At 41.5% G+C, this 24,549-nt stretch overlaps 1 protein-coding gene across 1 annotated transcript; it reads left to right on the forward strand.

Moving 5' to 3' along the window:
* Positions 1-1,644: 1,644 nt before the first annotated feature.
* On the forward strand, positions 1,645-24,361 carry jph2 (junctophilin 2). Its single transcript, XM_030118019.1, has 6 exons — positions 1,645-2,449; positions 5,549-6,362; positions 17,675-17,793; positions 19,929-20,875; positions 22,146-22,246; positions 22,317-24,361. Exons 1-5 carry the CDS (start codon positions 2,071-2,073, stop codon positions 22,224-22,226), a joined length of 2,340 nt encoding a protein of 779 aa, XP_029973879.1. The 5' UTR covers positions 1,645-2,070; the 3' UTR covers positions 22,227-22,246; positions 22,317-24,361.
* Positions 24,362-24,549: the final 188 nt, after the last annotated feature.

The raw sequence follows: 24,549 nt of genomic DNA on the forward strand, positions 1-24,549 counted from the left end.
ATGGCAGTAAAACTGATTCTTGTAGTCTAAAATGATTTACTCTCAGTCTCCTTCACTCATGATGAAAAGAAGAGACAAGTTAACTGAAAGAGGCGCCATCAACAGGGTAGTCTGCTTTCATGTATTTTTAACTTGATATTAATACAAATTTTTAAACTATGATCTGATTAATGATGTTTTTTATCTAATTTATCATAATACTGTATTGTACTTTCAAGTATTTTTAGTATCAGTACGTCATCTTGTAAACATTCCTCTCTTAATTAACCTCTGACCATTTGTATTTACTTCAATTCAGATTTTACAAAAAGTCATAATATACTGTGTAATTATTGCTTTTCTATGTGTAGAAGTCATTTTACTTGTTCACCGCAAATCTATTGACAGAGAATTGTTGCAGCAAATAGTCAAAGTTCTGTCCATCCAGTTTAAATACTACAGCGCAGAGGTGGTTGTATTTTTATTGGCCTTCAGTAAATTCTTACAATCTAAGGAAATAATTTCCTCTTATCAAAATTTGTCTTGATTTCACTGCGCTTATTGGCTTTAATGCAAAATGGAGCTACTTTCCTGAATAAGGTGGCTTCTCAGAAAAACCAGAGAAATGTGTTGTCACTGTTGAAAAATAATCAAATTAAAGTAACAAAAGAAACCAAGTGATTCTAGAAAATGTCAGAGAATTTCAATGATATTTTTCAGTTCTGACATTTTCCCTATGTGCCCTTTAATAAAATAAAAAAGCACTCATACAGGCCTAAAATTAAAATGCATGATGTAATTACTAAATATGTCCAAAAGAGGGCGGCAGCGGGTGCCACAATCCTGCTTTCTCTCATTAGATAAAACATAACATGTATGTATTAAACTTTTTGTGTGGTTAGACAATTCCATCAATAAACTTTTACCCCACATCAACACTGGCATTATTTACAGAGCCATACCAATATTGATTATTTATTGACCTTTGCAATCAATGAGAATATTTTTGAACTATACCAATAATGTTGACAGAAAAGTACAGAAAATCTGTAATATGTTACAACTGAAGTTACACAGTTGAATGTACTTGAGAAGTCCACCTCTCAAATTAAAAGTTACTTTTTAATCACATTTAACTTGATTTTCATAGTTTTCTGAGAGAAACAACAAAGTGAGCATATATATGGATATAAAACAGCAATTCAATCGGTTCTAGGAATAAACCCAGCGAGGTGCAGATTGTAAAATGTCATCTTTTGAAAGTCCTCATGAGACTACAAGTAGCTCAAAAACTACTTGATCAGAATTTTACAAATGGGCCTTGTGCCAGATGTTATTTTCTACACGAGATCTGAATGAATGCAGCTGAAGTTGTGATCAGAGGATGCCGAAAGTGCATTAAACTGCTGGTTTGGGTGCAGACAGGCCGGTCCGCCAGCAGAGAGAGTCCTGAATGGCACGCGCTGCACTCCAGTCCCGAAGTGGCAAGACTCTGGCATGGCTCCTTGCAGGCAGCAGAGTAAGGATTGGGTCGTATTTTTGGAAGGGTGTGTGTATGTGTGTGTGTGTGTGTGTGTGTGTGTGTGTGTGTGTGTGTGGACCGGTCGCCTTGTTAGGTCTGCTAAAATATTTCCAACAGCAGCGACTGTCAGGAGATAGCTGGGTGGCAGGGACAGGGGGGGACAGGGGGCTTTTCTCCGCGGCCACCTGGAAAAAGCCATGCAGGACCCCTGGCTTCTCATGAGACACAGACTCTGTTCAACCAGTGATTGGATTTAAATTTGCAACACTGCTGGAGATTATTTAGTTTGAGTCTAAAAAGAAAACGAATCAAAGACGAGGACGGAGGACTAAAAGAGCTTCATGGACACGCGCAGAAACCCCCAGAGCAAGTCCAAAAGAGGAAGCCCACCCAAGTTCAGCACCAAGGATATCTGGAGTCAGGTTTGATGTCAGGTGGAGGTGAAGTCAGACTGACGGAGCGAGTGTCTTCTGCCAGGTAACAGGTCTAAAAACGAAAAAAGAAAAAAAAAAAAAAAAAGAAAAGAAAAGAAACTTTCCTGTGCGTGCGTCTCGAGGCTGCGGTGAGGCATGAGTGGGGGGCGCTTTGAGTTTGACGACGGGGGAGCGTACTGCGGAGGCTGGGAGGGGGGCAAAGCCCACGGCCACGGCATCTGCACCGGACCCAAGGGCCAGGGCGAGTTCTCCGGCTCCTGGAACTACGGCTTCGAGGTGGTGGGGGTCTACACATGGCCCAGCGGGAACACCTACGAGGGCTACTGGTCGCAGGGCAAGCGCCACGGCCTGGGGCTGGAGACCAAGGGACACTGGATTTACAAAGGGGAGTGGACCCACGGCTTCAAGGGGAGGTACGGGGTCCGGGTCAGCGTGGGCAGCGGGGCCAAGTACGAGGGCACCTGGAATAACGGCCTGCAGGACGGATACGGGACGGAGACGTACGCGGATGGAAGTGAGAGCCGCAGAAAACACACACAGACACGCACCATAAAAACAGTCTTTATTCCTCAGCGGTGAAGGTGGGATCTGCCCGGACTGAAGCCGGAGGAAGTTTATTCTGCAGCGGGCGTGTCAAACATAAGGCCCGTGGGCCAAAGCCGGCCTTCAAAGAGCTGCAATCCGGCCCACGAACATGCCACGCGATTTTAAAAAGTATTAAGTAAACATTGAGTGTAGGGGACATAATGCAACACGTGACATCCAAACTGAGATGTCTGTGTTACCAGAAATATCCTCAAAGCCATACCGTAGGACTTCGTAGGAACATGCATGCAACAGGTTATAAAGTGCAACAGTTATATATAAGTTTTTGGAGAAATTTCAGTATGTTTTGGTCATTGAAATTGGTTTCATCTTGAGATTGCAGTAATAGTTGGTACTACTTGTTCAGCTATGGACAAATATGGACAATTTCCCCATGAGTACTCTGGGACACAACACAAAAAACTTAGAAGTGTCAGTTTTAAAGTCATCATGGCACTATGCCACCAGCTGGACCCACTCAAGATGAAACTGGGCTGTTATGTGGCCCCTGAACTCAGATGAGTTTGACACCTCTGCTCTATAGAAAGGCATCATATTTTATTTGATGTCTGTTGAGGTGAGCTGCAACAGCTGCATATTAAAAGTACTTTAACACTAAAAAATTTGGTACATAGGTTGCTTCTAAACTTCTGAAAGTACCTAGATACCTATACTATAGAAATGAAATCCTGTATGCACGTTAAAACTGTAGTTGTCCCTTTAATTGTGCATTTAAAACTGTGAAGCACTTTAGCATATGTGAAATAATTAGATGCACTATCAAACACAAGTCAGTTCAAAATTTAAGAATATGTACTGAGTTACTTATCGCCCCCAAGTACTCTGCATCTCTTCAAGATGGTGCTGAATAGCAGCCTGTTATGTGAATTTCCCCTTTGGGGATCAATAAAGGATTTCAGCATGATTTTTACATAGACAAGTGCATGTACTTTAAAACTGCAGCTTTATCTACTGTGCCTTTAATCTTTGAAGTACCTGATAAAATGTAGCTACTCTGTTAGTTTCAAAAACATACGTGTGGATACACATTTAAACAGAAACTATAATGTGTTAAAGTACATTAAAAGTGTGAAGTACACTAGTAAATGTAAAAAAAGTTAATGTTTTTGTGACACTTAAAATAATAGTTCTGAGAAGTTCTTAAAAATGCACTAGTACTTTTTACAACAGAGAAACCTGTGCAGACTCCTTGAAACTGCAGCTGTAACACTGGAGTAAGTTTGCTTGGTTACTTCTGAAAGAAATAAACTGAATCACAGGCGCTGACCGCTGCATGAACACAAGGCTTTGGTTGTGGTTTTATTAAAATGGAATTCAAAAGCACTGATTTGCAATGGGGACACAAGTCTGTTCTCAAACAAACCACTACATAAATCTCTGTTTCACAGCTGAGAATGTAAATATTCCAAAGTGTTGACACTGCACACTATCAGTTCTGAGAGCAAGTGCTGCACTATGTGTCCTCAATGAATGAATTAAGATGTCTGTTGTCAACTATGCTTTTTTTAGAAGAAGAAACACACACAAAACATTGAAAAAAGATTTCCAAGAAAAGCAGTTCATTTCATGTGTTGTCACAATTTTGACTGCAGTAATTATATTTCAACATTAAAACTGAAAATATTGTTTCATCGGTGGGTGTTACAGCAGGGAGTGCTCAGTGGTGATATTATATTTGACTACATTAAAACTACATTGAACATGTAAACTGTACTCAACCATTATTGTAATTCCAGAAAAGAAGTAAGTTAACGACAGTAATGTGAGTGTGTGTTGTTGTACTGTATACTGGAAGAGGTTTCCCCTCCTTTAACAGCTGACTCACCAGCTTTGAGTGCAGCCTGCTGAGAGCGGCAGTGGATGTGGGGCGAGGTGAAGGTGGGGGTGGGGGCTGGGGGGGTGAGGATGCGATGTGATCGCACCAGATGTCAGCATGTAATAATAGCCTCGGAGGCTCTGTGGCCTCCTGGCCTCACGGGCTGAGGCCTCGCTGTGGAAGTAATCCACACACGTCAGTTTTTAGCATGAGGGCCGACCCTGAGATGGCTGGCTTGTCAGTGAGGTTATTAATGAATGAGACTTTTCACGCTGAAAACGTCCCTGACATTCACGTAAGGAATACACGATCAGAGAGTCGAAGCCGCGTTCGGCAGCGACGCCACGTGAGTCAGGACTTCAAACACAGCAGCAGACAATACAAAGATGGAGTTTACTCAGACGCTATTTTAATCTCAGTCCAGACAATTCAGTTCAGTGGTCCAGCCAGTTTATCTGTGAAAAATGAATGAATGAATAAATAAATGAGATAACAACAATAACATTCCTCTAGACATGAGTGTTTAGTCCATGAACCGAGACAAGATACTTGATGTACCTATCCACTGCACAGCTCCCAGCTTGACGACTGGAGGAGCAATAAACCCAACAAGGCTGTATTTGTTTGTTTGTTTATTTGAAGGACAATGTGCAGTTATATTAAAAAGATGGCTGCACCAGATTTAGCACAAAGCTACTTTCCATCTGCTGTCCTTGACATTTAACATATGTAAAAATAAAAGACAATACAGGTTAAATTCAATTACACAAAAGTGCAAAATAAAACGTTACAAATTTATTGGCAGCATTACAAAAGGTGGTAAAAAAAAAGTGGCATTATAAAAACTCGGAGGTAAGGATTTGATCCTGTTGGGAAACTATTCACTGTGCTTTTTGTGCCACTTTAAAATAGAACATAAATTATTGTGTACAGTGCAGTAATTCATTCAGTTTTTCGGAGAATGGTCTTGTTGGACAACAAGTGAAACTGCAAATATCCTCGAGCACGTAACTTTGCTCCTGATTGGTCCTTCAAAATGGCGGTTGATGCAAAAACTTTGCACAAATACACACATCAAGAAGTTACTCATTGGATTACATCATACAGACACAAAACATCCACAGTTAGTATCAGCATTGAATTTGGGGTGTGTCTTTGAGACGCTCACTTCCAGTTTTCTGATGTTTCCAGGCACTTTCCAGGGTCAGTTCACCGGAGGGATGCGACACGGTTATGGCGTCCGTCAGAGCGTCCCGTACGGCATGGCTGCTGTGGTCCGCTCCCCTCTCCGCACCTCCTTAACCTCCCTCCGCAGCGAGCACAGCAACGGCACCGTCCTGCAGCAAGACATCCCCATCATCACGGCCACCAACGCCTCAGGCGAGGAGACGCCGGTGGCCACTCCCACCCAGCTGGGACCGTCCCGGGGAGGCTTCGCCCTCACGCTCCAGGTGGACCCCGAGGCCGTGAAACCGAAGAAGAAGGGCCTGTTCAGAAGGAGCTCCCTGCTCGGCAAGCTGAAGAAGTCCGAGTCGAGCACGTCCCTGTCCAGTCAGAAGAGTAAGATCAGCTTCCTGAGGACGGAGTCCGCGCTCAGCTCCAACGCCAGCGACACCAACTCCACCATCAGCATGGACGAGAGCCTGGCCGGGGCGGAGGACTTCCCCCCCGTGGAGGCCGACATCGACGCCACCACCACCGAGGTCTACATGGGCGAGTGGAAGAACGACAAGCGGTCCGGTTATGGAATAAGCGAAAGGTCCAGCGGGCTGAAGTACGAGGGCGAGTGGCTCAACAACCAGCGGCACGGCTACGGCTGCACCACGTTCGCCGAAGGCGGGAAGGAGGAGGGCAAGTACCTGAACAACATGCTGGTGAAGGCCATGAAGAAGAGGGTGATCCAGCTGAAGGGAACCAAGATCAAGCAGAAAGTGGAGCGAGCGGTGGAAGGAGCCCAGAGGGCCGCAGCCATCGCCAAGCAGAAGGCAGAGATCGCTGCTTCCAGGTGAGTCTCACCGTCTTCTCATTTGTCCTGGGAGTGGGCATCCCTAAGCAGTTGACTCAGTTTGCCTGTATAAAGCAGTAGATTTCAGCATACCTGTAAAAGGCATTGCGCTTCACTTCAGGGGGAGTCAGCTGGGATCGTTCTGTCCGAGTGTCTTTGGAAGTTGGAGTGATCAGCTACAGCTGTTTATGTCTGGATTCCTCCATTTGTTTCTGAATTTTAGAGAAAGGCTATTCTAATAAGCAGCTGGTCTCCTACACAAATCATTCCTATTTCAGTATTGGGCCGCTATATGGCCGTAAGTCTCCTCCTATAAGCAGTTTGCCTGAGAAAAAAGCTCTAATTGTATCTATACTGGTCCCAATATCAATTTTCTTTTTCAATAAGATTTTTTTTGTCTGACTCTGAAATTAGAGTTCATGTTATATCCTGAATCCAAATAATTAATCAGACAAGATAAAATGTGAATTATTTAGCTTCACAGATGCTTGTTGGAAGATTTTATTGCCTTTGGAGTGAAGTTAGCCGTTATAGTTCTGTTGACACTGGGGGGGAACACGTACATGTCAGCATGACATGCTTCACTGCTCGCAGTACATTTTGTCTGGTGTACAAATTTACATGCTTCTGTCTGCCCTTAGCTCATCTGTGACCGTACAAGGCGTTGGTGTTTTAGTCTTCTGTCATGATCTTCGGCAGCTGAAATAAGCCTTGTGTTTACAACATCAAGACTTACACTGACGGACTGCAGACCCCTGTCCCCGCAGGCTGAAATCTAAATATTGTACAGCTCAGATAAGCAGTGTATTAAGAGTTATTCACTGTCAGTGCGTTCAGCTCACCTACGCCGCTCTGCATGTGTGGACAGAGCCGAGGGGAGACGCAAACACTTGTATTTATGCAGGACGGTTCGGATCGGTGGTCCACACCAACAAAACAAACACTTTTTACTGTACTTGAGTCATTATACTTGGAGCATCACCCCACACTTGACCTCCTCAAATATTTCTCCACATTCATCCATCTTCTATAGCGTTTTGTTTTCCTAATCTCAGCATAGAAGTTCTGTTTATTTTGTTTTACTGTGGTTTTTATTACATGTATAATTTTAATGAATTAATCTTACACAAAAGCAGCGCACACTAAATCAACTGAAAAATATAAGTAGTAGGTTTTGTTGGCTTTACACAGAGACAGAAAATATAAGTAGGACATTCCAAGAAAAAGACTGAAATGCTCAACTGTGGATTCAATTAAAAATGTCGGACAAATAAACCAGTGTTTTATATATTTTGACCAAGCGAATGTTGGAACAGCTCTGTAGTTAAACTTTCAGTTGACAGTCAATACCCTTGAAGGAGGTAATTTCTAAAGAAAGTAGTGCTGTCAGTTTTAATCGCATTGATCGCAATTTAATCGCATTGATCACAATTAATCATGATTAATTCATGGAGAACTGTCAACAATTAACTTTTTTAAAGTTGAAATTAATTGCAATGAAGAATCTAATCCTCATAAATCAGTCCCAATGTCAGGAAAAAACACTATTATCCTCTAGTTCTTTTCTTTGACCCAATTGGCAGACCTCAATGGATTAATCGCGATTAAAATTGACAGCACTAAAAGAAAGCATTGTGAAATAAAATGTTGCTGTCAGTTGACTAAAAATAAAGAAATCCAAGGTAATGCTGGATAGCAAGTAAGTGCAGAAAATTCACGGTCCTGGTCTTGGTTTGTTGGTGTGTGGCTTTCACTGGAAAATGTTTAGTCCACACCTGTAGAGGAGAAACATGCAAACTCCACCCAGTAAGACCCCAAGCTTAGGATTGAACTGAAGTCTTGACTCTTGCTACTGTGATTCAAGAGTGCTCATCAAATTCACCACAAACTCATTTTATTTTAAGATTGATACATATACAAGTCTTGATTTTTTTTTTCTTTTGCAATTATGATACTCCCCAAAACCTTTTTTTCCGATACTATGGTTCCCTCAGTTTACTGCTGTTAGCTTCGAACATACACATAAACTATTAAAAAAAAAGGTTTAACTATATAACGAAATTGTGGTTGTACTCATTACTCTCATTTTAAAGGTGTAAATTAGGGTGTGAAGTGTTTGTAAATGTACAAAAATACAGTTTAATTTCAGTACTATACCTGTCATTTATTATGTTCTCACCTATATTGTTGCATGATTTCTATTGTTTTAGTGAGGGATTTAAAAAGTGCTCCCTGCTCAGTAACTGAACAGTGGTTCACTTGTGGCCCTGGATATTAAACTGAAATCTGTTTATTATATAAGCAGAAGAGACATGACACATCTGTTCCTGGCAGTGGTTTCCTCACGCTATGATCCTTTGGCAGTGGAGCCCGGGGTTAAAAATACACCAGCGGCCAGCGCTCTGCATGGGATGCCAGACCTGGCCTCTTCAAGTCCAGTTAAAGTGTTTGCTGGCATTCAGATGGTGCGTGGACATTGTTCTGCAGCGTGGGTTGGCAGCCGGGCGTCTGGAGGAGGGAGGAGAAGGACCCGTGTGGCAGCACGGGGTGTAAGTGACGCACACACCGGAGGCCCAGTGGTCACAGAGGAGCCCTGACTAAATATGGACAGGCACACTCTTGCTGTATCACAATCACAGGGGAATGCAACAGCTGATTACCCCCCCCCCCCACCCCCTCCCTCGGCTTTCATACCCCATCTCTCCTGCCTCGTCACAGACACACGGAGCTGTTTTCACATGCTGGACGCCAGCAGTGCTTTCTTTTTTATCTGTACACCTACTTCTTCAGAACTCACTTACTCCTGATCTATGAGAGCAAATCAAATCCTTGTCCGCACGGTAGATAACGCTGCCTGCCGATTTTGGCCTCCGTCTGTTAACACTGTGAACTCCACTGTCGGCAGGCAACACTAAAACAACCACTGATCTCCATCCATCTTGCGTCAGCAGCGGTGTCGAATGCTTCCACGGATATAAATATGACACAGCTCATAAGCAAGTGCCTGGGTATAAAGGGTTAGTGTATATATGTACCACACCTAGCTTTAGTTGTGGGGCTTGGATTACATACTGTACTGCTGATACAAGCACTTTGTGTCGCTTTGCGATCAACAGGGTTTGATTGTGACTTCAGCTCAGTGCTATTCAGAGAGCGGTCTTATAAAGCTTGTTCACTAAACAGTGCTGTTTAAGATAATATAAATAAGGTACAGTCTCTTTAATAATAACAATAAGAATATCATATGAATATATGGGACCAAATCCTTAAAAAAAAAAACAAAACAGGAAAAGCATGGAAAATGATAAAAAAAAAAAGCAAACAAATCAAATCTCAATCAATAATAATCTAACATTATTTCTTGTGCTTTTCATCCCCAACTTCATCTATATGTTGCTGTAACGAGACTATTTCTCCCTTCGAGTCCTCGCTCCTCCCGGAGCCACTCCCTTTTAAACCGCAGTCAGCTTCTGGAGAGAGGGAGAGGTAATCACTGATCATCAGTTACAGGTGTTCCCTCTCACCTCTCCTGCTTCAGGATGTCTCCTCAAACCACACCCCACCACCACAGCTGCAAAATCCCAGTCTTGTCTGTTTACTTCAATAGTTATTGACAAAAAAACAGCAACGACTTGCTTCATAAAGTGACTCCCACTCTGCCTTTAATCGTGTCTCAGGGCTGTTTTATAATGGTCATATGATGCTTTATGGCTGTAGTGTTGCTGTGACACCTGATCCGAGCTGTCAGCACTGTGTGGGTTCGTCTAATGACTGATTCGCTCATTAGTTCATCTGAAGTCACATCAATTAATGGGAGGAAGATGTTAACAATTCTTGATACAAATGAATTTCCGAACCAGTGACAAAAAGAAAAAGCAGCCCAAAAAAAAAAAAAAAGGTGAGATAAATTGCACTGAACACTACAGATGTACAGGATACAGATGCTAATAGGGAACATGAGCTGGGATTAGACAATCCTGAGACAGGTTAGCTACTGATGATGTGTTGTTGCAACAATAATTTGACTGAGAGTGGAGCATTCTTTTTATGTTGCAGGCAGGACTGAGTTCATTCAGGTAAGTAAATGGGAGTCTACTGAAATAGAAAGGATTGAAACAATAGCTTTGTGCTATTGCTATCATTACCAAGTAGCTTGTGAACAGGATAGAGAGACAGCAGCTCTGCAACCCTTGGTATTTTCAAGTAAACTAGGGAATATTGGTGTAACAGTCCCTCAGTGAAGCCCTGCAGCTGTTTCTGTGACCGGTAAAATGAGCCCACTGAATGTTAGCAATCACTCCCTGACTAAGAGAAGTAGTGACGTTTTCCCAGAACCGCTAATGAGAAATTATATTGAGGATAAGAAAATGACTGGTGAGTAATAACACAAACTAATGATGTCTCTGTTTACTTTCCTTGTTGTATGATCACCGCCCAGCAATGCTACATTAAAGGGCTTCACTTAGCACTTGTTATGAGTGTATTTGGACGAAGCACTTTAATTATGTCTCAAAATATGGTCTTCTTTTAATAGAAGCTAAATTGCTTTTTCTCACACGCACACGGAGTTGCTGCACAGTCGAATAGAATCTATCTTTTCTCGTCAACAAAACCCAGACTAGTTTATACCCCATCTTAAACAAGAAGCTCTTAGATGTTCTGCAGATGGTGCATTAGACTGTGAGTCAAACTGTGCTTCCTACTACAGCTGACGTCTCCTTAAAGCGGCCCTGAAAGCCCAAAGGGTATGTGGGTCACGGTGTTGAGTGTCACGTTTGGTTCCAGAGGAACACGGAGAGAAAGACTGCAGCAGTTGTACAACTTTTAAAAATAAAAGCCACGCCAGCTAATTTAGACCAGAATCCCTTTGTTCTATTGTGAGGCCAGAGATCGTGCTGTTGCTCAGTGCTTATAGTATCTTAAGAGGTCCTCTTCTCCCATCGCGACTCTGTCATCTAATAATAGAAAATGTCAAGCAAATCATGTAGTAGACTACAAGAATGTCAAATCTGAAATATTTGAACCTCAAGACCCAACAATGTCAAGAATATTGATTTTTGAAGTAGTAGTATTATTATTATTATTATTATTATTATTATTATTATTATTATTATTTATGTTTTTTTTACTGAATGTGTTGAATCAAAATAAAATTAATATGTTTGTGTGTGCTTTTATAGTTTTTTTATTTTTCTTAATTAAGAAATTTCGAAATAAGGTCTGTTTTAGATTGAATGAATGATTTAATGGTTTATTTCTGTTCATAGTTCATCATTAGCATTCCTGGTCTTTGGCATAATTTACATGAACACCTGTAACCTTTAAATTATTTTCTTTCTTTATCACCTCAGTCATTTGTTTTTCGCTCACAAAGAGAATGAGGACTGTTGGTCTTTTAGTTTTCCTTTGAGGGATATCTTTGTTGCTGAAGAAATGTATGACTTGCTGCTCTGGTGAGTGCAGTTCACCTCATGGAGCATCCTCAACCTCCTTCTCACCTTCCATGATCTGTGCAAAGGTGCAGGGTTGTCTCAAGTCTAGATATCACCAGGTCACTCTTTTATTTTTTGTATTGCTCAAGGTCTTCCACTCTTCTCTCAAGCTCTTCAATCTTTACCTGTTTTTTTTGTATCTCAAATTTCAGTTGCAGTGCTTCCTCAAGTCCATTAAAGCTCATTCTTGACATTCAGAGACATTTTAACTTCTTCCATGTCTACAAGTAACTTCTTAGTCGACATTTCTCACCACAAAAAGCCCACAAACAAAAAAAACCCCCAAACTTTCAAAGTTCCTAAGTTTCCAGGCAATCAAACACAGTGATCCAATATTCAGTGATCAATATTCATTTTCATGACAGCCTACATAGCCATTTTTCTGTAATAGAACTATTTTGCACTTTGTTTTTAACTATCGCTGCATGTCTAAATGGATCCAGGTATCCTGTTTAAACTCATGTATTCATTCAAAGCTTTAAAAATGGTTCAGCCAGTCATAGCACGACACATCAGGACACCGATCTATCTATTTATGCACCTGTCAGGGTCGTGGGGGCTGGAGCCAATCCCTGCTGGCTGTGGGTGAACGCCAGGTTACACCCTAAACCAGCCAGTCACAGGGAAGACAGCACCTGAAATGTGAGATTACAGTTTAAAATCAGACATCTAAAATGCACGTGACTACGAAACAATGATTGCCCTCTTTGCACTTGGGAATTATGGGTCAAAGCATTCATTCAGTCATACTATTAGTAGCTCTGCTCGCCAGTTTGAGCGATGGCAACCACAGTGAAGGATATATTATTACAGCTGTGGCCTCATATAAATATAGTGATCATTTAAGGAAGCTCAGCTGCTCTCACGCCTGCAGCCATGTTTTTTATGTCATCAGTGTTTCCGACTAACACATCTCTTTTCAGTTTTTGATTAATAGTTTCTCTTTCTTCCTGTTTCTTTCAAACTAATGACGGTGCATCAATGACAAAACATTGATTACAGTCATAGCTGTCACTGAAATAGGGGCAAGTACACGTTTTCGAGTATATGTCCACGGTTGTTTTTTCACCCTGAATTTAAGATATAGAAATATCCTTAAAATAATTTACTGCCTGAACAGAAATATTTACTGTTGTTGTGTTTATTTCCTCAGTATGTGATGGCTTTAAATATTCAATGTGTTTATGGGTGATGTGCAGGTCAGATGATACTGACTGACATACTCGGTGAACCGTGAATGTGTGTGACAGTGACAGCTTCCACCTTTCCATTTGAGTGCAGCCTGTTATCCAAGAAGGAAGGACAGTATCCTTCCATCTTTTATACCCCTTAATTTAGCTAACATATTGTATGAGCATGAATGTAAAACTTATATTTTGATGGACCCTAGAAAGCATAATCTCTGCGTGTGGAGACTAATGGGGATGCTTAAATAATTAATCCAGTGCAGGGTCGTAAAATCTGTTATATTATTATTAAAACTGGCATGAATTGCAGATTATATCAAAGAATTTGCAAGTAAAAGTTCAAAAACAAATAAGCTGTCGTTTAGCTCGTGCAGTGGTTCACACTTGTGTCTCATCACAAGAATGTTACGTTTCAATCCTTTTCATGTGGAGTTAGCTTGTTTTCTCTGTGATTGGATTTTTTTGTGGGGTTTTTTTCTGGGTACCCTAGTGTCCAGTCCATGGAGTCTGTGACCCTAAAAAAGTGTCCCTAAATATCAGTGTCTGTATTTTATTATTATACAAATTCCTCATAACTTCTGTGCAGCCACTGTCTTATTACAGCCACCTCTGGCTCTCTTCAGCTGTCAACGATGTGTATCAATACAGGCTGAGAGGCTGAATGTGTTTTATAGGTGAAAGAGGTCAAATAAGTTGGTGGCGGATACATTTGCTTGATATTTTCTGTAAGTCAGTGTGGTATCCAGCTTTACCCTGTAATCTCCCACTTCACTTTTTAATGGTTGCATGCTCTCATGTCATGTATGGAAGTCAAGCCAAGGCGCTGGCCTGCTGCTCCTGTACGCCGCAGAATTTTTGTGCTCTTTTTTTAATATTTAAATAGAATACAGTGACTTTATTTATTAATGTTTTTGAAACCAGACTGTCAATAAAAAAGGTTAAAAGTCCTGGATAGGTTCAAAGGCGTGCTTGCTGTGCCCACCTGAATAACATTCACCCATTTGAGTGACTTCAGGGCACTAACTCCCTCACTCACTCGCTCCCTCACTCACTCACTCACTCACTCACTCACTCATTCACTCGCTCACTCACTCACTCACTCACTCACTCACTCACTCACACTTGGAGCTCTATTCATATCAGCAAAGACGCTGAGTCTCTGTGGGTCAAGCGACCTGGGGGGTTAAAGGTCGACAGACAGAAGCCATCTGTGCACGTCTTTCTCCTCCTTTCACCGGCTGACAGGGGAAGACCTGAATGGCTGCCATCTTCTTCACCTCATAAATGCACACCCCTCCGATAGAGAACAGCTTGCAACAAAGTCAACAGCGTCTAATTACTACAGGTTCTACCTGAAGTTAAATGTTTAAGTGATTTGATTTATTGTGCACATAAAGGTTAATGTGCTTCTGAAAGTGGTCTGTGACAATGTACATCTTTCCTTTTCCTGTTCTGTAAAATTTGACTTACAGTAAAAAAACTGCAGGGTCCAAACATTTCAGTATGTTCTCCTCAGGTAGAATGTGCTTGTGAGACTTCTCTAAGCATTAGCATTATGTCATTTTACAGTTTTTCACAATTGCTAAAACACATTTCTTGAAACCTCCATCCATTTTCTCAAAACCTTAAACACAAATCCAAAAATCCACACTACATTCACAAAAACCTCAGACATTTCTGTCAAAATCGAATTATCGCCTCAAAACCAGTTCTCTTGTGATCAAAACCACACTATGCGTTCAGATCTTACACACAGCAGGTAAAAACATGCTCACCTCAGCTCATTCATTAGACACTACATGAAATAACTGAGGACACAGCAAGCAGTCCACACTTTTAAACCTGCTGGGTTATTTTCCCAACCCATGTCCTGGGTAGCCCTAGATTTTGTGCAGATTGGGTCACTTTTACCCCAAATTAGATGAATTGTGTCGACCCAGCAGAGTGAGTTGATGATTTGAACAAAATCACCATTTTGAACACTCCTGCAACTCCTTCTCCTTCTTGCATCTGGAGACTTCCGGCAACAAACGCAACAGAAAACTGGAGTCCTGCGTTCTGACTGAGGATTATTGCAATGGCTAAGAAGGAAAAGACATATGACATCCCCCTCCTTATACTCATGTGTGGCTGTGGCTCAGTTGGTAGAGTGGTTGTCTAGCAGTTGTTAGTTCAAATCTTTTCCTCTACCTGTCAATGAACTGCACTGAACCCCAGCTGGCTTCCAGTGGAGGGTTTGACAGCCTTGCATGGCAGAGGGCACGTGTTTCTGAATTCTGAGGGTTTACATTTTTACTGTAAAGTAACTTTCCCAGACCCGCTGATAAATCTTGACCCAGCATCAGGGTCAAATCTTCAGCCCAAACAGCTGGGTAGAAATAACCCAGCATTGGCTCGGTCCCTTTTGGGCCCAGCGCTGGGTCAGCAATTCCACTCAATGTGGGTTATTTTTACAGTAACCCAGCAGTTTTCAGAGTGTGTAGTGCACAGAAAATTTTTATTTTACGTATTTGAAATGCATTTAGAAAAAAAACCCCATCTAAGTCAAAGTGATATCTAAATTGACCGTCATAACAAAAAATAAATACAAAACAAACAAAACAAAATCACACTACTGCATGGTCACGGTCCTGGAGATTCAGTCTCCAGCATCTTGTCTTTGTGCACACTTGGTCTGATCACATCATTAGAAATATGTGTGTTCAGTTTTGAGTTGTCGTGTGTAAAAGATGACAGCTGTGTTGGAGTTGTGTTCACATTTTGCTGCCAGTGAGTACAATTTTGCAAAAATGTTGTGAAATGTGTTTAGTGACTGAGAATGTGTCTAAGGTTTTGCAAAAAAGAGCAGATCGGTTTTGAAAATTGAGCATAGGACCTGAACAGTGTTTAAGTTTTTGCCAAAAGAGTGTGTGATTCGAAAAATGAGTTTAGGCCACTGAGAGTTTGGTTCAGGTAATGGGGTTTAGTGTTTTAGCAATTGTGAAAAACTGTAATAAGTGTTTATATGCTATTTAAATTACTACAAAGATGACTGACAGTGATAATAAGATTAAACTATTAGAGAAAAACAGCAATTATAAGTCAGAATTCACTAACAGAAATAGTAAAAGGCCTATATACTACAGATATTAAATGGATTTTTTTTTTCAGTATGAAAAATGAACAATATTAAAGTTCAAGGTAAAGTATCATAGAAATTAACTCAATCACAAATATCAGACCTTAAAATCAGTTTTATTATTTTTTAAGGGTTGGGATTACTTTTTATAATTATTTTAAAATGCTACAAAAAATCTAAACATAATAAGAATGAGTGAGTGTTTACAACATATTATCTAGAGATTCTCCAGAAAGTGCTTTTAAAAACATAAAGCTATTCCAAGGTTTACTGTTGGTTATTCTAAAACAATAAACAGCAGAGAGAATATTGGGATTACGTCATGCACTGTATTAAGAGTGATTGAGACCGCACCAAAACAATGGCGGCTGTTCTTGTAACGCTACATTTATTCACTGAGTTGTCTGTGATCATGAGCATGTGAGATATGACAGAACAGGGCAGCAGATTTTCCTGGAAGAAGCGTTGCTGTTTGTGTGTGGACAGGTGGAGCTCGTCTGCATCAATCAGCGGCACTCAGGAGCCTCTAATTGTTCCAGTGGGAAGCACCTTCGCCGCCGAGTCTTAAAGTGGACCGCTGAGCTATTTTCAACCGAGTGTAAAGTTACAGTATGTCAACTATCCACAGACTAATCACAATCAGTAATTCAGCCAGTCACTGTGGGACAAGCTGCAGCGGCACTGAACCGTCCGCCTCTCTGCTGACACTTTTATAGACACCAGCAGTCTGTCTGCTGGAGACGCCTTATAAATCAGCTGTTCGCCTTGTTCAGAGGACGTATCCTTACGACTTTGGTGACTCCATCACTTTTATTTTTTTATCACTTGTGAGCAGTAATGGTTATAATGTATTATGAGCATAGTATCTCTGTTGGCTGTTCAAAAGAGTTCTCAGTTTCAGCTTGAAATGATAAATCAGTGCAACAAATTTCCGTACTTTTTGAGGCAACAGTGGCGAATAGTTTGTATGTGGAAATAAAGACATTAAATGTAGACGAGAATGTGAATGGAAGAACAGGCAGTGCGATCAAGCTCTGACGAACAGTCTCCTGTTTACTGGCTGAGGTGAATCTTATCAATCCTGAGTTCAGCTGAGAGCAGCATGGAAGATGAGACCAGAAGTAACACGATCAGTAGCTTTGATTCGCAGTAGCTTGGGTCAGTGTATTAGGTCACTGGATTCACACAGTTTGAAGTAACTGTCATCCTACTACCTTTGACAATAATGTGCTCGTAATTGATTTCTATTGTGAAATTAGTCAAGCAGTTTCTAAATTTTCACGTAGATGAAAACAGATGAGGGGCCACTGTATTTCTCTGTGTTTTTGATGAGCAGACCACAGTTTCAGTATTAGCCGAACCTGCTGTCTTAACTGCTACTTTAATCTCCTGTTTACTGGAAAAAAAAAAGTCTCATTCATCCTGAGCTTAGCGGATCAGTGACTGATATGACAAAAGTTGACATGTGAATGGATGTTGCTGAACTTAATGTGTGCTTCATGTTTCTATTTGTAGGACGACACACTCAAAGGGGAAGTCAGATGCAGCTGAACAGGCGGCTCAGGCCGCCAACAGAGAGTCCAGCATTGCCAGGCTGGTGGCCAAAGAACTCTCTCCGACCTTTTACCAGCCAGGTGGGTTTGATCAACTCCTCACTATGCCATCGATTACTTTATTTGAGTTGACTGTAATGTCTATCAGTCATCCCACCAACCTCAGTGAGTCCTTTGACAAAGCACTAAACCCCAAGTTACTCCTCGTGAATGGTTTTAGATTGACAGGTGAGCCTTCACAGAGTTGTATTATGGAATATGGAATAACTTTCTTTAATAAAACAAATATCTCCTTTCATTGCCGTATCGAGCTTCAGACCCCGTCCATATACTTGCGATGTGTGGCAGTAGATCCTTCTCACCACAAGGGTATTTGAATGTCTAAAAAAGGAACGTCTTATTGGGTCGAAGGGATCATATCAGTTTCATTGCGAGTCGGTTGACACACACGACGACACAACAGCACACCAGCCATTTGGGTGCCTCTCGCTTTTCTCTCCGGCTTTCAGCAGAGTTCAAGGAAATCGGGCAAGAACACACGGAGCGTCACCCAGTTTTCCCAAGGACGTTTGACTTATTGACTTACTGCAACTACCAATAAACACCAATGATCTGATAATAAGGACCATCTACTAACTTTTACAGTCTTAACCCCTCTTATCCCATTATTTATCAATTATATCATAACATGTCTTCCAAAGTGTCATAAAACTGAAACAATCCTACATAATTTCTCATTTCCTCTTAAAATGTCTTAAAACGGCTTTAGCTCCAGTCATTAGCTGCAAAATCATTATGAGGTACGACTGTCCCACAATACATGTTACTCACAAAGAATGAACTTTACGTGATTTGTAATGACTTACGTGTTTCAATGTACATCCAGTCAAAAAACACTGTGGTAATTATTGTATCTTAAGAAAAAAACAACATCCATCTCAGCAACTTTTACTCAATTCTAGCAATTTATCATTTTTTATCATCATCCTTCAATTTATCATTCCTAGTTCAGAAGAAATCTTAAAAAGAAGCATAAGTTACCAGATGTGGTCACCTGCTCAATACGATTAGGGGGAAAGTCTAATATTGTTTGATATTTTCTATATTTTAGAAGAACTAACAGACACAGTTGAATTTAATAGGCCTATGAAAGATACATTACAAAATCCCATTTTGCTGGGAAATAAATTCCAACATACCCTCTATGGGTGTCTGTGCTTTTATATTTTTGCCTTTTTTCTTACAAAAAACTGTCACCTGAAATACCAAGCACACTCAGAAGATATATAAAAAAAAGGAAAGTTTCTGCAAAAAACTTTTTATGCCATTCATCATCAATAACATTTTCGTGTATACATTTTTAAGATTCTATTCTCCTTAAAGTGAATCTAAAGTTGACTATTTCTCTCTGACTGTTTTATTTGGTGCCACCTCACCTGCACAAATGTTCGATCTGAGTGCTGAATAGAAAAATATCAGTGTAGTGTAGTTCTATGTGGATGCAGGAGTGGTCCAGAGCCAACAAACTCACTGATATTTTAATGGAGAGATGTTAATTTTTAAAACAAACTTTTACTTTATGTTTCATCTACTTATGTACTGACAAGTAACTTTTTTAAATCTTCATTAAAAATTAGTAAAAAGGACATCAAAACACAACTACATAGAGAAATTGATTATTAAACTGCCAAATAATTTAGGCGATTTGCTGCTATATCTGCCTTCCTGAGATTTCAGATAAATCTCAGGAAATCATGAAGAAAGAATGGAGTAGCGGTGTGAAGGACTTGGGTTCAGAGCAGAGACAGCAGAGTGTGCTTCTCTCCCTGGTCTTGTTTGGAAACACTTCATTCTGGTTTGTTCCCACAGGTCAAAGACAAATCCATTAGGCTTGCTGGTGACCAAGATTAGCTCTAATCTTGTGGTCCTAATAAAATCAGTTTTGAAATTTGATAGATGGTTTCGTTTATTAGAAACTATAAAGAGGATAAACATCGACCCGTAATGCCAGTTCCATCCAAGTTACTGGAGCCTCTCCCAGATGAGCATCGCCAAATGACTGTGTTCATCTTTATCAGTTTATCTATGGGATGACACAGGGAAAACACACAAACGCAACGCAGAAAGGTCCTAAACCAGAATCAAGCCAGGGTTCTCATGATGTGCTGACCATGCAAAACTTTTAATAATGATGTGAAAATCTTGTGGCGTTTCAGGTCCTGAGTATCTGAAGAAGAGAGCGTTACAGGAGGCTGTGGACGGCAGCGAGAACACAGACACCATCATGCACGAGCCACTGCTGGCCGAGGAGGAGCCGCTGCCCACGCCACCTGAAAGCCCCTTCATGAATGAACTGGACAGCCTGATGCCGGGCTCCTCCCCCGGCCGGACCCCGTCCCCCAGCCCGGGCATCATGATCAAGGAAGAGAACAAACTCCTCAGTCCGGGAAGCTGGAATGAAGACAAGAGCGTGAAAGGCGGCGGCAGCCGGGGCAGCAGTAAACCCAACAGCAGGGCCGGAAGTCGCCCCACAACCCCGTCGACCTCGGCCTCTGCGGCCGCCGCGGCCGTGCCTGAAGCGGGAGGGGCCCCAGGGAGTCGTGGGCCCTCTCGCACCCCCAGCCGTCAGAGCAGTAAGATCGAACAGGGCTCAGACCTGGAAATCAAACCGCTGCAGAAGTTCGACTCTGAGACGAAGGTTCCAGACGTCGCTCCCGCCCCCGCCACACCCGTAAGGAACAGCCTCATCTTGCCAGATGAAGAAGAAGCACCACGCCCCTCCCCCAGAGGGACCCCCAAAGCCGTAACCCCGGAGCCGAAACCTGCGACCCCTTCCAAAGCTGCGACCCCTGAAGTTAAACCTGAAAGAGCTCCGTCGGTCCACGAACGAGCGCCGTCCGTCTCTGAGAGCAAAGTGGAGTCCAGGGAGCCGAGCAGGCCTTCCAGCAAAGCAGAGACTAAGCCTCTACCCAGACGACAGCCCAGCCCAGCCCCTCCTCCAAAACCCACAACCAGCATCGAACCGAAAGCACCACTAAAGCAAGCGGAGCCCAAAGCCGTGGCTGCCAAACCAGCCTCGAAGGTGGAGGTCAGGGTGGAAGGCAAACTGAGGGCCATGCCGAGCACGAGTAATGAAGTGACTGCGGAGTCTTTGGAGCTGGAGGTAAGGCAGCAAATATAAGCAATGACTCACGTTTCATTATTTTTAGCCGTATGTGCGGAGCAGTTATAGGAACAGCAATGCAGAACTGTCAGTCAGTCCACACTCATCAACTTGAAGAGGCATTAGCCTGAAATATTGCACCAGTATTCATAGTTTCCACTGGTATTCTACCACAGCACCAACATTAGATTGATAAATGAGCAAATAGTGTTGTTTTAGTTTTGCTATGAATTTTAAGTTGTGATATGTCTGTTGGTAGTTTGTCTTCTCCTCATTCCCTATTATTGGTTTTTTTTAATCGTATCCCCCTTGCAGGAGCTGCAGTGGAGGGCTTAAAGTTGAAAATAAAAAAGAAATAACCGATTAACCTAAATCAGCTGAACTGAATGAATCAGTCATCAAACTGACCAGTTCAGTGCTGACAGCTCAACTAATGTGTCAAAGTTATACAACTACTTTATCAAGTCATCCGAAGTAAGACAGACAGTTTAAAGGGATACTTCAACATTTTGGCAAATTGGCCCATTTAGCGCAATTCCTTAGTCATTTCGAACAGCATACTTACTTTCTTTGTGAGGGCGAGTTGTTGTTTATTCAGAGGTGAGTCGGGGAAGGTTTTCGGGACGGACACAATGGAAGTGGATGGTATTTTTGTTCCCTCTCGTCAAACTCATCAAATACAAAATCCAACAACCCCCAAACACTTTGGTGGACACGCTATAATCCGCACATTCACTACGCTGTGGAACACCAACAAATAATATTGTAGCGTTACGACATTGAAGCAAATACTGGGAACTACTTTGTCTTTTGAAATCACTACGCCCAGACGCCATATTTAGTAAGTAGTTCCGTTTTAGCAATCTTCACAAAAACAACTCAATCTCGTAATTTTGCATTAATATTTCACAGCGTAGTGAATGTGCGGATTGTAACGTGTCCATCAAAGTGTTTTGGGGTTGTTGGATTTTGTATTTGATGAGTTTGACGAGGGGAACCAAAAATACCATCCACTTCCATTGTGTCCGTCCCGAAAACCTTCCCCGACTCACCTCTGAATAAACAATAGCTCGGCCTCACAAAAAAAGTAAGTATACTGTTCGGAAAGACAATTTGCCAAAATGTTGAAGGATCCCTTTAAAGGAAAGCACAAGTTACTTTTTCAACTAACTAGGTGCATTTTTCCTTTTTAAACATCTGGATTCAGGTCTTTAAGTGGCATTAGCAACATGGTTATTGACTGAGTTTGTCGTATTTATTTCTTTTCAAGGGCCCAAACACCATCATGATCTGCATGGTGATCCTGCTCAACATCGGCCTGGCCATTCTCTTCGTCCACATCCTGTCATGACACATTTTCCACCGCATTAGGTAACAAACACCTCTTTGAAAGCGACGACAAAGCAAGTCGGTGCTGCCACTATAAATTTTTTTTCTGCAGGTTAACAGCAGTGTTGGAGAGAGACGACGTTCCTCCTCCTCCTCCTCCTCCTCTTCAACGTGGGCCAGAGATCAAACACACCGCTGAGGGGAAACAGAAGCCTCATGCAGACTCATGCTGCAGCTCCTATAAAGGTTTTTCTTGAGTTCGGTTGGTGTGGCTGTGTGAGGCTCGAGGAGCTCCTCTCCTTCCTGAGACTGGAGGAACTGAAGGACACTGACTGACTGAAACCTTTCAGTGAATTTGCAGAATGGTTTGAAGAGAAAAGTTGGATTTTTTTTTTCTTTTTTTTTGTGGGGGTGTTAAGAGTACATCGAGGTGCTGATATGGGAGGGGTTGTGGTACCTGAGCATTCAACTTTGTCACAATGTGTGTGGAGTGTGTCAACAATGATAACTTTGAACTAAAATCCTTAATTGTCACACACTGGCTGGCTCTCACACACACCAAATCAGGCATATCAGGAAAAACTTACGATATCACAATATCTCACAACTTATATATTTGTTGATGTAATGTGATCACCGGCTGAAGGAATGATGAAGACATATACAGACTGATTACTGTGCCTTGAACTTGAGTAGATGTTCAAAACCTGCAGCAGACGTGTGAGAGATTTGCTTTTGTGTCAGTGATCTGCCATGTCCAGTGTTCAAATGCTGAAAAGGACAAGTCTAAGATGTGCGTGTGAAATTCTCCCAATTAAAACCGATTATTATTTCCATGTTGTCATCAGAAGCACTATGAGTTGCACTTCTGCTAATTGCAACCTTACAAATATCTATATTGGTGTACTACACTGTGAAATGTTCTATTTTTCACTGGGGTTCCTATGCATTTACTGTCGATCTGCTGCTTTTGGTTTTGGAGACTGGATAAACCAAAAAGAGAAAGGAGCTTATGAGTGCTATTGTACGTTTACTGTATGTCCCGCAACGCTGACTCGCACCCAGGTGGTTTTGAAAAAGAAGCTGTGTATGTTTGGCAGCCAGATAGGCAAGCAGAAAAGCATTTGCTGTATGTTGTGATGAGGTTGCTGGAGCTGCAGATCGGGATTCGTGCATCAGGCGGTGGACCTGGGACGATGCTCCTTGCAGCATTTCATGGTTTGACAAGCGTGTTGGTGTAGAAAACTGTTCCATCGCTTCATATTCAGGGCCTGCTGCGCTTTTAGAGCCAAATATGAGTTTAACTTTTTTGTACGCATGAGCGCACTTTGTGTGTATGTGTCTGTATTTTTGTACCTTCTTGAAGTGCACATTGTTTCAGCATTCAAAATTATTCTGTCGTAACATTTTTTTTTTTTTTTTTTGTCAGAAGAAATATGCAATCCCCAATTTATTTCCTGAAGCAGTCGGTCTGATTACCTCATGATTGTGAGATGGAGAAAACTATAGAATGATTCTTAACTCCATGTCTTACTTTAAAAGGAGCGCTTTCACATTTTCGTTTGTTTTTTTACCCATCAGTCCATCAACACCTGAAGCAACACTAACCTATAACCACCCATGTTTCTTTGAAGACTTCGAAAATAATATCACTTCAAGTTGTCGTGTGTCTTTACTGGGTTTGCAATGCATTTTTCTTTGTATTACGTGTTAATTCAGTCATAATGTTAAGACCCGAGGACAAAGAGTTCACTTGCAGCACTCACCAACATGGACTATTACAAAGAGAAAATGTCTGCTATTCACTTTATCTGTCAGTGGTTAATAAGTTATGGCTGATTCCTATAAAAATGTTAAATGATTCTTCCTTAATATATCAGTGTATGAGAGTGTTGGAGTTGTACGAGATCACGAATGAGCATACAGGGCCCTGGAGGTAAAATCAGAAAGTCTGAAACCACTTGAAGGTTTTCTCTAAGATCCCAAGAGTCTTCATCTGTAATCTGCGGCCTCAGACAGACAGATAAACTCAGAGGTGAAACATTTAAGAGAAATGTGTTTTGTCTGTTTTAGTGCATTCACTGAAGTCAATGCCAAAATGCTTTTGTGTTGCCAAATGTGGTCAAACTAAAAGCTGTAATTAAATCTAAAGAAAAAAGTTTTACCACACTCGTGAATGTGTGATTTTGTTTTGTGAAAGACTGAATTTTTTTTCCTTGTTTCCAAAATAAACAGTTGTCTTGATTTTCTTTTTAAGCATGCTCCATCTTGAGAAGAAATCTCTTCTCATAGCAGAAGTAAGTATTTTAAAACACCACCTGTCTGAAAACATAAAACACCCCCAA

This window comes from Salarias fasciatus, chromosome 20 (assembly GCF_902148845.1).
Source record: "Salarias fasciatus chromosome 20, fSalaFa1.1, whole genome shotgun sequence".
NCBI lineage: Eukaryota > Metazoa > Chordata > Actinopteri > Blenniiformes > Blenniidae > Salarias > Salarias fasciatus.

Excerpts from the sequence above, each read along its gene's own strand:
- jph2 (XM_030118019.1), top strand. The coding sequence starts at position 2,071 with ATGAGTGGGGGGCGCTTTGAGTTTGACGACGGGGGAGCGTACTGCGGA. Across the intron at positions 2,450-5,548 it reads GGAGACGTACGCGGATGGAA|GCACTTTCCAGGGTCAGTTC; the intron begins GTGAGAGCCGCA and ends TGATGTTTCCAG. Across the intron at positions 17,794-19,928 it reads TCCGACCTTTTACCAGCCAG|GTCCTGAGTATCTGAAGAAG; the intron begins GTGGGTTTGATC and ends GTGGCGTTTCAG.